General features: G+C 42.2%; 1 protein-coding gene across 2 annotated transcripts in view; it reads right to left on the minus strand.

Annotated features, from left to right (window-relative positions):
• abcc2 (ATP-binding cassette, sub-family C (CFTR/MRP), member 2) overlaps positions 1 to 15,302 on the minus strand; it is a 65,702-nt gene that overhangs the window by 18,776 nt on the left and 31,624 nt on the right. For both annotated transcript variants that reach the window (XM_021604527.2, NM_001124655.1), the window contains 5 exon segments: positions 8,185 to 8,293; positions 6,574 to 6,793; positions 6,216 to 6,370; positions 5,814 to 5,969; positions 1,253 to 1,452 (listed from right to left, as the gene is read on the minus strand). In XM_021604527.2, the coding sequence (XP_021460202.2) occupies positions 1,253 to 1,452; positions 5,814 to 5,969; positions 6,216 to 6,370; positions 6,574 to 6,793; positions 8,185 to 8,293 (840 nt within the window).

Below are 15,302 nucleotides of genomic sequence, written 5' to 3' on the forward strand. Positions count from 1 at the left end.
GTCATGTGGTCAGGTGCCACAGAAGGACTTAGGAAAATTGCAATTGGCTCAGAACAGGGCAGCACGGCTGGCCCTTAGATGTTCAGAGCTAACAATAATAATATGCATGTCAATCTCCCCTGGCTTAAAGTGGAGGAGAGATTGACGGCATCACTACTTGTATTTGGGAGAGGTATTGACATGTTGAATGCACCGAGCTGTCTGTTTGAACTACTGGCACACAGCTCACATGCACATGCACACACATGCATACCCCACAAGACATGCCACCAGAGATCTCTTCACAGTCCCCAAGTCCAGAACAGACTATGGGAGGCGCACAATACTACAGAAGAGCCATGATTACATGGAACTTTATTCCACAACTTTGATAAAATTTGATGAAAAAAACAGATAAAAACACACCTTTTGGAACAGCGGGGACTGTGAAGCAACACAAACATAGGCACAGACACATGTATACAAACACACGATAACGTACGCACTATACACACATGTACACATGGCTTTTGTGTGGTAGATATGTGGTAGTAGAGTAAGGGCCCGAGGGCACACACTTAATGTGTTGAGAAATCTGTTGTGAATGTATTGTAATGTTTTTAAAATTCTATAACTGCCTTCATTTTGCTGGACCCCAGGCAGAGTAGCTTCTGCCTTGGCAGCGTCTAATGGGGATCCATAATTAATACAAATACAAATAGTCATGGCTGGAACGGAATAAATGGAATGGTTGGAACGGAATAAATGGAATGGTTGGAACGGAATAAATGGAATGGCTGGAACGGAATAAATGGAATGGTTGGAACGGAATAAATGGAATGGTTGGAACGGAATAAATGGAATGGCTGGAACGGAATAAATGGAATGGTTGGAACGGAATAAATGGAATGGTTGGAACGGAATAAATGGAATGGTTGGAACGGAATAAATGGAATGGTTGGAACGGAATAAATGGAATGGTTGGAACGGAATAAATGGAATGGTTGGAACGGAATAAATGGAATGGTTGCGAACGCGTCAAACAAATGATTTCCATGTGGTTGATACCATTCCATTCACTCCATTCCAGCCATTATTATGAGCCGTCGTCCCCTCAGCAACATCCTGTGAGACAGAGAGACAAGACTGACAAGACAGACAGACATTTAGTCAAACATCAGACATCACAGATTCGCCGTAACATTTCAGACAGAATGGAACTCATATTATCCCGTGCTGTTTTGACATGAACAAAACTGAGTGTGTTCCTGACCTGTTCGAGATTATCCACAGGTAGACCGACTTGAGGTTTTCATCAATTATTTTCTCGTTGTGTTTGAGGAAGCGGTCCTGGTGTCCATAGGCCCGGATGACCGACAGACCAGACACTGTCTCTCCAAAGTGAGAATAGATGGGAGACCGAGACACAGAGTCCAGACGACGCAGCTGCCGTGAGCTTGCCACGTAGAAACGCTGAGGGGAGAGAGTGGATGGAGGAGTGAAGGAGAGAGAGAATAAATGATTCACAAATCATATACTGAAGTGTCTCTGACCACGTTTAGATGCACACCAATATCCCGTTATTATTTGGGATACTCAAGTATTCCGTTTTTGTGTTGACGCATAGAAACATCATATGCCGTTTACAAAAACTCAAATAAGCTCCTATCCCTGTTTTGAGAAACCCAAATAAGATGCCTGGGATATGCTGATCTTAGACAGACACTGTGGCATGTGAGCATCTTATCCCGCTTAACGTAGTTTTTGCGGATTGCGCAGGCTCAGTTTTGCATAGTATCACCTTTGAAGTTCGGATGGGAACAGTAATAGTTGGAATAGTAACTGAAGTCTGAACACTGACTGTAGGCCTCACATGTAGCCTATTACAGTATTAACTCCTACAGAGTTAAGTGTTTCTTGGAGTAAAATTATAGACCAAATGTTAATTTTGTCTCAGGAACAGGAGTGGAGGAATATCATTTCTTTCATCTTGAGAAAATGTGAGCGAATGCACATGTAGGTTCCGTCTTATGTAGACTAAAAGTTCTCAAAAATTCAGCAACATAAAAATGGACCGTATTTAACTTTCAACCACATAAAATATGCATCCAAGACGAACTGAAATACTATCAGAAACATGTTGTATCGTTTTCAAAGCTTTTCATTTCCTTAAAACCGGTCAACAAACTGATGTAATTTTGAAATTATACACGGAATCACTGGTTTACTGATGTCAACTAGATTGTTGATGATGCATTCATTCTATCATTCATGACATTCTTTAGAGCAAGGCCTTATTTAAGCAATAAGACACGAGAGGCCATGTGTTATGACATTTTTATCATGGGTGTGACGTGGTCATAGCCACAATGCGAACCCAAGTGGTGTAGACCACCACAGCCATGATATACATTTCAATAATGTATATCATAATACACTCGAGTGTATTATTGCTTTAATACAACTGGTACCATTAAAAAAAAATGTAGATTATTTCCCAAACTATACATTTTTCAACAAAACGTGATGCTACATTCACTGGTAGTCAAATGACATTTTTGGCGTTCTCTGGTCGTTAGTTCTATTCATATTGTCTGCCAAGTAAAGCAAAACTACCCAAGCGCTGTTTGATAGTTCCAGAACCTTGGTTTCTAGAGACGATGTCCATAGTTCTGCCATACATGTAGCCATGACAATTCTCTCTGTCTCTTTCCATTGCATTGTTGTGGTTATTGGTTTCTTCATTGAAACTCAGTGCTGCATATCTCAAACCATTTTTGTCGTCTTTTATTACGAATGAGTCTGGCTTCAGTTTTCGTCGGCAAAAGTGCAACTGCAAATCAAACCACTCCGTATTCAGTAGGTGGCATAGAAACTCCTGAGAATATTACCCATATCCTTTTTTGAAACATTTGCCAGATCACTGCTGTCATGACTGTCCTGATCAGGTCAGGTTACAGGAGACCACAACGCTAGAGATTGTCTCTCAACCTCAACAGAGGAGGAGAGATCTAGGGGTCTGAAGATGTGGGGGTTTTATGACCCCTCACGCCCCTGGTAAATCTTAGACCACACAACATTCCCGTGTCCCCTCAATATGAAGAACCAGCCTCAGAACATTAAACATGAAATAAAGTGACTTTGGAACAATGGTTTCCGTCAGCCACAATGGTGGTCATGACAATAGATGGAATATGAAAATGTATGTCATTTTTGTTTTGTTATTAAAGGTTAATAGATGACGTTATTAAGAAAACATTGTAACGTCAACAGTTTACCTAGTATATGTTTTATGTTTATACATTGTATGTTGTATGGAAAATGTCCAAATCAAAGAGAATGTTTTGGTAAAGATGAAATGTGAAGTTAGTTGTCTAAAATTGGATTTGAGTAAAATCTAGACCTTGCCCTTAACTTGATACGCCCAGGGAATTGCCCTAAAGGCGGCTACGCCCACTTCTGACCCAAGGGTATAAAACCTGTGAGTGAAGAATGAACAGATCAGACTAAGTGACCCAAGCTGCAGCCGAGGTCTAAAAAGTCAACGAACCCAAAACGCAACACAAGTTTGAAGACAAATAAATATTTTTCTACCCAAGCTATGGATGAGTAGCTGTGTCTAAGCGGGTGAATTCAAGTCGAATCACCTAGCCTCCACTCCCCATCGAATCGTGGTATCTACACGGTTTCGTTCCTACGCTGTGAGCTCTGAGCTACAGAGCTGTCTGTCCTCAGAAGAGCCCTTCCAGAGCAAGGGCGAGGGAACAGACTCCTAAGCCAAAAGGACACTGACATCGTGAGGACAACCGAAGAGTTTTGCCGGAGAAGTGCGTCATTGAGCAGCCTGAACGGTCCACGCGGAGAATCCACGGAGACCTTCCCCACGTAATTACATCATTATATTCTGACTCATAAGAGTGGCAGTTTGGGGCAAGGCTAGGGTTAGAATAAGCATAGCTGACAAAATCACCCAAATGTATATTTCTCTCATGTACTTTCTCTTTTTCTCTCTCTTTTAAATCCTCATTTTGGGTAACACGCGCCACAGTGTGTTGGCTCGTTATACTAAGTTCTAATCAATAGCCTAGAATATGCTTTGTGTATGTGTATCTTTTATCATCATTTTAGCTTTCTAGTAAATAAATTATCAACTATGATTGGTGTGGTACGAACTCATTGGTGAGACCCGGGTCCGTGCAGATTCCCAGATTATGCGACGTTCAGAACGAGACTGTAGAGGTAACTGATTAATTAGCGGCTGTTGTAAAATCGATATTCTGATATTCTTTGAGTTAATTTGGGAAATAGAAACTCAATAAAAACTAATTTGGGTGATGGGTTGTGTTTTTAGCATCCTAGCTAGCTAGCTACGTTAGCTGCTAACCTTAGTGTGTTCAGTGCTCAAGCTAGCTAGCTAACATCTTCTGTATTCAAACTGTTTTGTACTCAAAATAATCTAACGATAGCCACATCATGTAGCTACACTGCATGAACCCCACAAGATGCCCAATGCCTTCATTTCAAATAGTTAACGTTAGCTAGCTAGAGCTAGATTTGCAGATTGTTGACATGAGTGTGTTTGGTTTGTAGATGATAATGCTAGTTAGCTAGATGGTCTACAGCATTTTGGTCCCAGAACCACCGCCAAAAAAATAATCTCTCTTTAACTTTCGGTACAGTAATATCAAACAAACATGTATTTTTCAGGGAGATACTGGTGGAGACAGTCTGACTTCAAGGGAACCTGAGGTTGTAGAAGTTGTTATGCTTTGTGATTCAATAATTATTTTGTTGCTAATTTACCAAAATAGTTAATTACATGAAGCTTGCCTGTTCAGCACATTGCCTATGTCGCATGGCATTGATTCCTACTTTGAACTTCCCAGTTTAAAGGACTGAAAGAATATTGAACATGGCCAGTCAAGTAAACAATGGCTGATCTGCATGACATTATCATCTACAAACCAAACACACTTTATGTCAACAATCTGCATATCTAGTTTTAGCTAGCTAGCTAACATTAGCTAGTTTAAATAAAGGCATTGGGTATCTTGTGGGGTTCATGCAGTGTAGTGACATGATGTATCTATCATTAGATTCCTTTGAGTACAAAACAGTCCTAATACAGAGTACCCATGTTAGCTAGTTTGAACATTGAACACACTAAGGTTAGCAGCTAACATACCTAGCTAGCTAGCATTCTAAAAACACAACCCAGCACTTACCTACCAGTCCATCTTTCAAAATGTATTGCAATGTTCAACTGCATTCAAATCCAAGAACTGAGAATTATGCCTATTTCTGTCGAAATGTTCTGAAAATGTTTATCTGCAAACAAGTTAGCTTGTTGGCATCATCTGCTCTGTGTTTGTTTCTGGCGGCTGTAGTTTGCAAGCGACTTTCACTTCCTCTCCAGCTCCAGGGCCATGATAGCAGAGTTGTTAGAGTTGGTAGGATTTAGCACAAAGACACACCCTACCCAGAAGGCCAGCACAAGGCGGCTCAGGGCTCAACCACCTTGTTTAAATTCAAAATGAAAACACAACTCAAGGAATGAGGCGACATTTTTAAAAGTATGCATTAAGGTGTCTGTACTAGAATATACATACCTATATACTTGGCAAAAATGTATGTTACCATTAATAAATGCATTTATTTTGCTTCCTAAATGTTTTACAATGGTGGAGCAGTACAAAAATGGCTGCATAGTGGCTTCAAAACAGCACCCCCCTTGTTGTCATCTAGGGTTTATATACATCATTGCTCAGTCCCTTTCCCTCCCTCTCTCTCTCCTCCTACCCCACCCATCCACACACTCCTTTCTCTCTTTCTACCTGAACGAAGTAGTAGACCACAGCCAGAGGGATGATGATGGCGGTGAAAATGGGTGTGGCCAGGCAGATGACAAACAGTGTTCCAAGCACACCCAGGAAACACATGATCCACGAACGAAACGATTGGGGGATGGCCTCGTCCACTGTGAATATGTCCTACAACAGGAAACAGGATGCGACATCAAACGATAATTGGCATCACCAACCAGGATAAAGCGAACGCAGGGGTAATGTAATATTCAAATATGCCAGGGCTACGTTCATTAGGGCAAGCAGCAGAAAGCGTTTTAAAACATTTTGCAAAAGAAAACATTTGTGACCGAAGTCCAGATAGTCGCTTTGTGTTTCAGTCTGTTTTTTTTTGCTCATTTGGTGCCTAATGAGCAGGTTTGTCCCCTATACCTTGGCAAAGCGGTTGACAACCCTGCCGGATGGGGTAGTGTCAAAGAACATCATGGGAACACGTAGAATGTTGTTGAGCAGCCGGGAGTGAAGGATACGAGACGCATTGATAGAGCCGTTAGCCAGGAGCAGGGTGCCCATGAATACAAATACACCTGTTGTGAGGAGAAGAGACCATTTTAATAAAGCAGGTGTGTGTGTCTTGGGGGGGTTACAAAAAAAATCTACCAAAAAGCACATTTCCATTTCTACAAATGGACAACACAGTATTATTATTCTCTCACTCTCACCTACTTCATAAGGGGCCTTTAACATGGTCAATGAAGCAACTTTGCTCTTTCGCTTCTTCTCCTCTTACCTTGAGCCACGCCTAGCGCACCAAATACACCAATCCGAGTGTCCCTCTTCCAGTTGGGGTAGGTCTTATTGTAGTAATCCTCCGCGTCATTGGTCCAGTCACTCAGCCAGAGGTTCTGACCAATGAAAGCAACGTTCTGGATGAAGTACACTAGGAAGAACATGGTGGAGTAGCCCCAGCCCATTGCACGTAGGTACTGGAGATACACCGAGAACTTCACCTGGAGAGAGAAAAAGAGACAGAGAGAGAGAGGGAGAAAGATAAAGAGAGAGAAAAATATAATATTTCATGCCAATAAAGCAACTTGAATTTAAATGAATTGAGGGAGAGACAACAAAGAGAGAATGATGGATGTATTTTAACTACAGTACCAGTCAAAAGTTTGGACACCAAGCGTCACATCTGGAGGAACCCTGGCACCATTCCTTTCCTGTGGCGGGCCTCATGAGAGCCAGTTTCATCATAGCGCTTGATGGTTTTTGCGACTGTCCTGACATTTTCAGAATTGACTGACCTTCATGTCTTGTAGTAATGATGGACTGTCGTTTCTCTTTGCTTATTTGAGCTGTTCTTGCCATAATATGGACTTGGTCTTTTACCAAATAGGGCCATCTTCTGTATACCACCCCTACCTTGTCACAACACAACTGATTGGCTCAAACTCGTTAAGAAGGAAAGAAAATCCACAAATTTACAAGGCACATCTGTTAATTGAAATTACAACCCAGGTGACTACCTCATAAAGCTGGTTGAGAGAATGCCAAGAGTGGCAAACCTGTCATCGAGGCTACTTTGAAGAATCTCAAATATAAAATATATTTTGATTTGTTTAACACTTTTTTGGTTACTACATGATTCCATATGTGTTATTTCATAGTTTTGTGTCACGTCTACTACCGCTCCTCCTCTTTTGCACTCGACGTTGCCATTTTATTCATTATTACGCAGACCTGCCATCATTGTTACGCGCATATGCACCTGATGAGACTCACCTGGACTCCATCACCTTCCTGATTACCTCCCCTATATCTGTCAATCCCTTTGGTTCTTTCCCCAGGCGTCATTGACTGTTTCATATTTGCACGCTACTCGAGGTTCTTGTTTTGTTCCATGTTTCTTTTCTTTTTTTAATCACTCCCTGTACTTGCTTCCCGACTCCTAGCGTACACATTACAGTTTAGATGTCTTCACTATTATTCTACAATGTAGAAAATAATAAAGAAAAAATAGTATAAAAGAAAAAGAAAAACCCTTGAATGAGGAGGTGTGTCCAAACTATTGACTGGTACTGTATATACACTTCAAAGAGAGAATATTTACTGTTAGATGTGTTTTTTTCTCTGGATGCGTTTTATCTTTTAATATTAAACAAATTATAATTTCAACAGGATGTATTGGGGTTATTACTACTATTATTACAACTAGAAGGACTCTTTGGAGTGCATATGATTTCTCATTCCTTGAATGACCAGTTGCCACTGAGTTTGTAGATTAGTGCATTTGATTTTGGGTTATTGCAGGGTTCTACAAACAGTAAGTGGTCTTACTTTTCCCACCTCCATACCAAGGCACTAAGTCAATACAGGCCATAATACACAGCCCACAATATACCTGTCCCGTCTCCATGGTTTCCTTCTCGATCAGCCTCTGGCCTTTCTTGGTCTCGTCATCAGCAGGTGGCTTCGGTTTCTTTAGGGAACTGTTCTTTCTCAACCTAACACTGGGAAACACACACACACACACACACAGAGAGATCGTGAGAAGAGGTGTGTTGATGGAGAAAATGTGAGGAAAGTGTGAGTGTATATTTGATAATAAACACAAACACTTAAATGTCAGTGGCATTGGAGGAGAAAATGTTATGAAGTTGGAATGAACTAATAAAAAATTCTCACTGTAGAAGATGGAAGGATGGGAAAGAGAGAAGATGGAGTCATTCACAAATGATGTAATAAAGTGACAATGGCAGTAGGCCTAAATAAGGTCTCTGTCTCCCACTCTCTCTCTCTCTCTCTCCAGCCTGCACTCTCTGTTTGCAGAGGGGTCATGCCCTCAGCTTTGTTTTGTTATTAAAAATAAACTATTTTTGTTGTTGTTTCTCTGTAATACTACTAAACACCTAGCAATTTTATGAAGGTCGTTTTCAAGGGTACAATCCAAGGTTATTCTGGCTGGAAAAAGAGGAAACGACTTGAACAAGAAACTGAGTTGGAAAGGGAAATTAAAGTGCTAGAATTAGGTAATTACAGTGCATTCGGAGAGAATTCAGGCCCCTTCACTTTTTCCACATTTTTGTTACGTTACAGCCTTATTCTAAAATGGATGAAAAAATGTCCCTCATCAATCCACACACAATAACCCATAATGACAACGCAAAAACAGGATTTAATAAATGTTTGCACATTAAAAAAATAAAAACTGAAATAAATTTAAATAAGTATTCAGACTCTTTGCTATGCTATGAGACTCGAAATTGAGCTCAGGTGCATCCTGTTTCCATTGATCATCCATCACAACTTGATTTGAGTCCACTTGTGGTAAATTCAATTGATTGGACATGATTTGGAAAGGCACACACCTGTCTATATAAGTCCCACAGTTGACAGTGCATGTCAGAGCAAAAACCAAGCCATGATGTCGAAGGAATTGTCCACAGAGCTCCAAAACAGGATTGTTTCTAGGAAGAGATCTGGGGAAGGGTACCTAAAAATGTCTGCAGCATTGAAGGTCCCCAGGAACAATGGAAGAAGTTTGGAACCACAAAACCCTTCCTAGAGCTGGCCGCCTGGCTAAACTGAGCAATCTGGGGAGAAGGGCCTTGGTCAGGTAGGTGACCAAGAACCCGATGGTCACTCTGACAGAGCCCTAGAGTTCCTCTGTGGAGATGGGAGAACCTTCCAGAAGGACAACCATCTCTGCAGCACTTCACCAGTCAGGCCTTTATGGTAGAGTGGCCAGACTTAAACCACTCCTCAGTAAAAGGCAAATGACAGCCCGCTTGCAGTTTGCCAAAAGGCACCTAAAGACTCTCAGACCATGAGAAACAGAGTCTCTGGTCTGGGCTAAGCTTCCTGCCATCCAGGACCTCTATACATGGCAGTAACAGAGGAAGGCCCTAAAAATTGTCAAAGACTCCAGCCACCATAGTCATAGACTGTTCTCTCAGCTACCGCACGACAAGTGGTACCAGAGCGTCAAGTCTAGGTCCAAGAGGCTTCTAAACAGCTTCTAACCCCAAGCCATAAGACTCCTGAACATCTAATCAAATGGCTGCCCACACAATTTTCATTCCCCCCCTTATATTTTACGCTGCTGCTACTCCGTTTATTATCTATGCATAGTCACTTTAATAACACTACCTACATGTACATATTACCTCAATTACCTTGACTAACCGGTGCACCCGCACACTGACTCTGTAACGGTACCACCTGGCACAGCCAGAAGAGGACTGGCCACCCCTCAAAGCCTGGTTCTTCTCTAGGTTTCTTCCTAGGTTTTGCCCTTTCTACTGAGTTTTTCCTAGCCACCGTGCTTCTACACCTGCATTGCTTGCTATTTGGGGTTTTTGGCTAGGTTTCTGTACAGCACTTTGATATATCAGCTGATGTAAGAAGGGCTATATAAATACATTTGATTTGAAATTTGATTTGTATATAGTCTCGCTATTGTTATATTACTGCTGCTCTTTAATTATTTGTTACTTTTATATCTTATTATTGTAGGTATTTTTCTTAAAACTGCATTGTTGGTTAAGGGCTTGTAAGTAAGCATTTCACCGTAAGCTCTGCATCTGTTGTATTCGGTGCGTGTGATTTAATTTGATGAAACCAAGATTGAACTCCTTGGCCTGAATGCCAAGCGTCACATCTGGAGGAACCCTGGCACCATCCCTACGGTGAAGCATGGTGGTGGCAGCATCATGCTGTGGGGATGTTTTTCAGTGGCATGGACTGGGAGACTAGTCAGGATCGAGAGAAAGGTAGATCCTTAATGAAAACCTGCTCCAGAGCGCTCAGGACCTCAGACTGGGTTGAAGGTTCACCTTCCAACAGGACGACCCTAAGCACACAGCCAAGACAACACAGGAGTGGCTTCGTGACAAGTCTCGGAATGTCCTTGAGTGGCCCAGCTAGTGCCCGGACTTGAACCAAATCGAACATCTCTGGAGGGACCTGAAAATAGCTGTGCAGCGACACTCCCCATCAACCTGACAGACCTTGAGAGGATCTGCATAGAAGAATGGGAGAAACTCCCCAAATACAGGTATGCCAAGCCTGTAGCGTCATACCCAAGAAGACTCGAGGCTGTAATCGCTGCCAAAGGTGCTTCAACAAAGTATTGAGTAAAGGGTCTGAATACTTATGTAAGTATTTGTACAACTCAAAAACCTATTGTAGTGAGAAAGATCTTTAGAATTTTTTGGATTGCATTAAGTTACCAAAGTTGCATGATGAGTTTAAGCCGCAATTGGATGAACCAATTTCAATACAAGAAATCCCAGATGCCATTTTAGAGCTACCAAAATTAGACGCACCGGGAAGTGATGTTTATATAAAATTTCATAAGCAGTTTGCAACTATACTTTATTTCACCAGTACTGCTTAGAGTGTACTATTATTTTTGGGATAATGGTTTTGTAAATGGAACTACTGCTGATGTAACTATAGCACTTATTGATAAAGCGGGGAAATAGCTGTCTCAATGCTTTAACCATAGACCAATCGCTTTACTGAATGTTGATTTTAAGATACTTTCTAAATTATTAGCAAACATACTTAGGAAAGTTATTCACCCTTTGAGTTCAACTGACCACGTTGGTTTCCTTTCTGTAGTGCCTTGCGGTCGTAGGCTGAGCAGTTGCCATACCAGGCGGGGATGCAACCAGTCAGGATGCTCTCGATGGTGCAGCTGTATAAATTTGAGGATCTGAGGACCCATGCCAAATCTTTTCGGTCTCCTGAGGGGGAATAGGCATTGTCGTGCCGTCTTCACGACTGTCTTGATGTGTTTGGATCATGACAGTTGATTGGTGATGTGGACACCAAGGAACCTGAAGCTCTCGACCCATTCCACTACAGCCCCGTCGATGAGAATCGGGGCGTGCGCCGCCTTCCTTTTCCTATAGTCCACGATCATCTCCTTTGTCTTGAACACATTGAGGGAGAGGTTGTAATCCTGGTGGCACACTGCCAGGTCTCTGACCTCCTCCCTTTAGGCTGTCTCATCGTTGTCAGGAATCAGGCCAACCACTGCTGTGTCGTCAGTAAACGTAATGATTGTTTTGGAGTCGTGCTTGGCCATGTAGTCATGGGTCAACAGGGAGTACAGGAGGGAACTAAGCACACACACCTGAGGGGCCCCTGTGTTGAGGATCAGCGTGGCTACCCTTACCACCTGGGGGGGGGGGGGCGGCCCGTCAGGAAGTCCAGGATCCAGATGCAGAGGGAGGTGTTTAGTTCCAGGGTCCTTAGCTTAGTGATGAGCTCTGATGAGCTATGGTGTTGAACGCTGAGCAGTAGTCAATTAATAAAATTCTCACGACGGTGTTCCTTTAGTCAAGGTGGGAAAGGACACTGTGGAATAGAGATTGCGTCGTCTGTGGATCTGTTGGGTCGTTATGCCAATTGGAGTGCGTCTAGGGTTTCTGGGACAATGGTGTTGATGTGAGCGATGACCAGCCTTTCAAATCACTTGACTACAGACATGGTTACCTTGGTGTTATTGGGCACAGGGACTATGGTGGTCTGCTTGAAACATGTTGGTATTACAGACTCGGTCAGTGACAGGTTGAAAATGTCAGTGAAGACACTTGCTAGTTGGTCAGCGCATGCTCGGAGTACAAGTCCTGGTAATCCATCTGGCCCTGCGGCCTTGTGAATGTTGACCTGTTTTAAGATCTTACTCACATCGGCTATGGAGAGTGTGATCACACAGTCATCCAGAACAGCTGGTGCTCTCATGCATGCTTCAGTGGTGCTTGCCTCGAAGCCAACATAGAAGTAATTTAGTTCATCTGATAGGCTCATGTCACTGGGCTCACTGTTGTGCTTCCCTTTGTGGTCCGTAATAGTTTGCATGCCCTGCCACATCCGACAAGCTTCGGAGACGGTGTAGTAGGATTCAATATTAGTCCTGTATTGACGCTCTGCCTGTTTGATGGTTCATCGGAGGGCAGAGCTTGATTTCTTATAAACGTCCGGGTTAGAGTCCCGCTCCTTGAAAGCGGCAGCTTAGTGCAGATGCTGCCTTGTTATCCATGGTTTCTGGTTGGGGTACGTACGGTCACTGTGGGGACGACGTCATCGATGCACTTATTGATGAAGCCAATGACTGATGTGGTGTACTCCACAATGCCATCGGAAGAATCCCAGAACATATTTCAGTCTGTGCTAGCAAAACAGTCCTGTAGCTTAGTATCTGTGTTATCTGACCATTTCTGTATTGAGCGAGTCACTGGTACTTCCTGCTTTAGTATTTGCTTGTAAGCAGGAATCAGGAGGATAGAGTTATGGTCAGATTTGCCAAATGGAGCGCTCTGTATGGAGTAAAGGTGGTCTAGAGTTTTCTTTCCTCTGGTTGCTCATGTAACATGCTGGTAGAAAGCTGGTAGAGATTGGGTAAAACGGATTTAAGATTCCCTGCAAGTCCCCGGCCACTAGGAGCGCCGCCTCTGGATGAACATTTTCTTGTTTGCTTATGGTCTAAAACAGCTCGTTGAGTACTGTCTTCGTGCCAACAGTGGTTTGTGGCGGTAAATAGACAGCTACGAAAAATAGAGATGAAAACTCTCTTGCTAAATAGCGTGGTCTACAGCTTATCATTAGATACTCTCCCTCGGGCGAGAAAAACATTGAGACTTCATTAATATTACATTTTGTGCACCAGCTGTAATTGACAAATATACACAGACCACCACCCCTTGTCTTACCGGAGGCAACTATTCTATCTTGCCGATGCTCTGAAAATCCAGCCAGCTGTTTGTTATCCATGTCGTCGTTCAGCCACGACTCGGTGAAACATAAGATATTACAGTTTTTAATGTCCTGTTGGTAGTATAGTCTTGATCGGAGCTCATCCAGTTTATTATCCAATGATTGCACGTTGGCAAACAGGACTGATGGTAGAGGCAGGTTACCCACTCGCCGTCGGATTCTTACAAGGAATCCCGACCTACGACACCTATATCTCTGACACCTATATCTCTGAAGTAAATCCTTTGTGTCCAACTCGTTAAAGAAAACATATTTGTCCAGTACGAGGTGAGTAATCGCTGTTCTGATATCCAGAAGCTCTCGGTTATTCAAGATGGTGGTAGAAACATTATGTGCAAAATAATCGGTTAGGAGCCCTAAAACAGCAGCCATCTCCTCCGGCGCCAATCATGTGTATCGATACAATTCATTATACAAATCAATAATATGTCATTCATAACAATCATGTACAGTGGGGCAAAAAAGTATTTAGTCAGCCACCAATTGTGCAAGTTCTCCCACTTAAAAATATGAGAGAGGCCTGTAATTTTCATCATAGGTACACTTCAACTATGACAGACAAAATGAGAAAAAAATCCAGAAAATCACATTGTAGGATTTTTTATGAATTTATTTGCAAATTAAGTATTTGGTCAATAACAAAAGTTTATCTCAATACTTTGTTACATACCCTTTGTTGGCAATGACAGAGGTCAAATGTTTTCTGTAAGTCTTCACAAGGTTTTCACACACTGTTGCTGGTATTTTGGCCCATTCCTCCATGCAGATCACCTCTAGAGCAGTGATGTTTTGGGGCTGTTGCTGTTGCTCTCTAGCAAACTTCAGATGGGCCTGGACATGTACTGGCTTAAGCAGGGGGACACGTCTGGCACTGCAGGATTTGAGTCCCTGGCGGCGGAGTGAATTAACTGATGGTAGGCTTTGTTACTTTGGTCCCAGCTCTCTGCAGGTCATTCACTAGGTCCCCCCGTGTGGTTCTGGGATTTTTGCTCACCGTTCTTGTGATCATTTTGACCCCACGGGGTGAGATCTTGCGTGGAGCCCCAGATCGAGGGAGATTATCAGTGGTCTTGTATGTCTTCCATTTCCTAATAATTGCTCCCACAGTTGATTTCTTCAAACCAAGCTGCTTACCTATTGCAGATTCAGTCTTCCCAGCCTGGTGCAGGTCTACAATTTTGTTTCTGGTGTAATTTGACAGCTCTTTGGTCTTGGCCATAGTGGAGTTTGGAGTGTGACTGTTTGAGGTTGTGGACAGGTGTCTTTTATACTAATAACAAACAGGTGCCATTAATACAGGTAACAAGTGGAGGACAGAGGAGCCTCTTAAAGAAGAAGTTACAGGTCTGTGAGAGCCAGAAATCTTGCTTGTTTGTAGGTGACAAAATACTTATTTTCCACCATAATTTGCAAATAAATTCATTAAAAATCCTACAATGTGATTTTCTGGATTTTTTTTTCTCATTTTGTCTGTCATAGTTGAAGTGTACCTCTCTCATCTTTTTAAGTGGGAGAACTTGCACAATTGGAGGCTGACTAAATACTTTTTTGCCCCACTGTATATAATGAGCAACTTTATAATTATTCATAATTTTAAGTAACTATTTATATTTTTTTGTTTTTGAAATGTCTTTGTTGCCCGTCCATATATGCAATATTCTTATTTTGATTTATTGTTAGGATGAAAATGTGATATGCAAAGAAAATAAAGGAAAGTATAGAAATGTACCTTAA

The sequence above is a fragment of the Oncorhynchus mykiss genome, chromosome 1 (genome assembly GCF_013265735.2).
Source record: "Oncorhynchus mykiss isolate Arlee chromosome 1, USDA_OmykA_1.1, whole genome shotgun sequence".
NCBI lineage: Eukaryota > Metazoa > Chordata > Actinopteri > Salmoniformes > Salmonidae > Oncorhynchus > Oncorhynchus mykiss.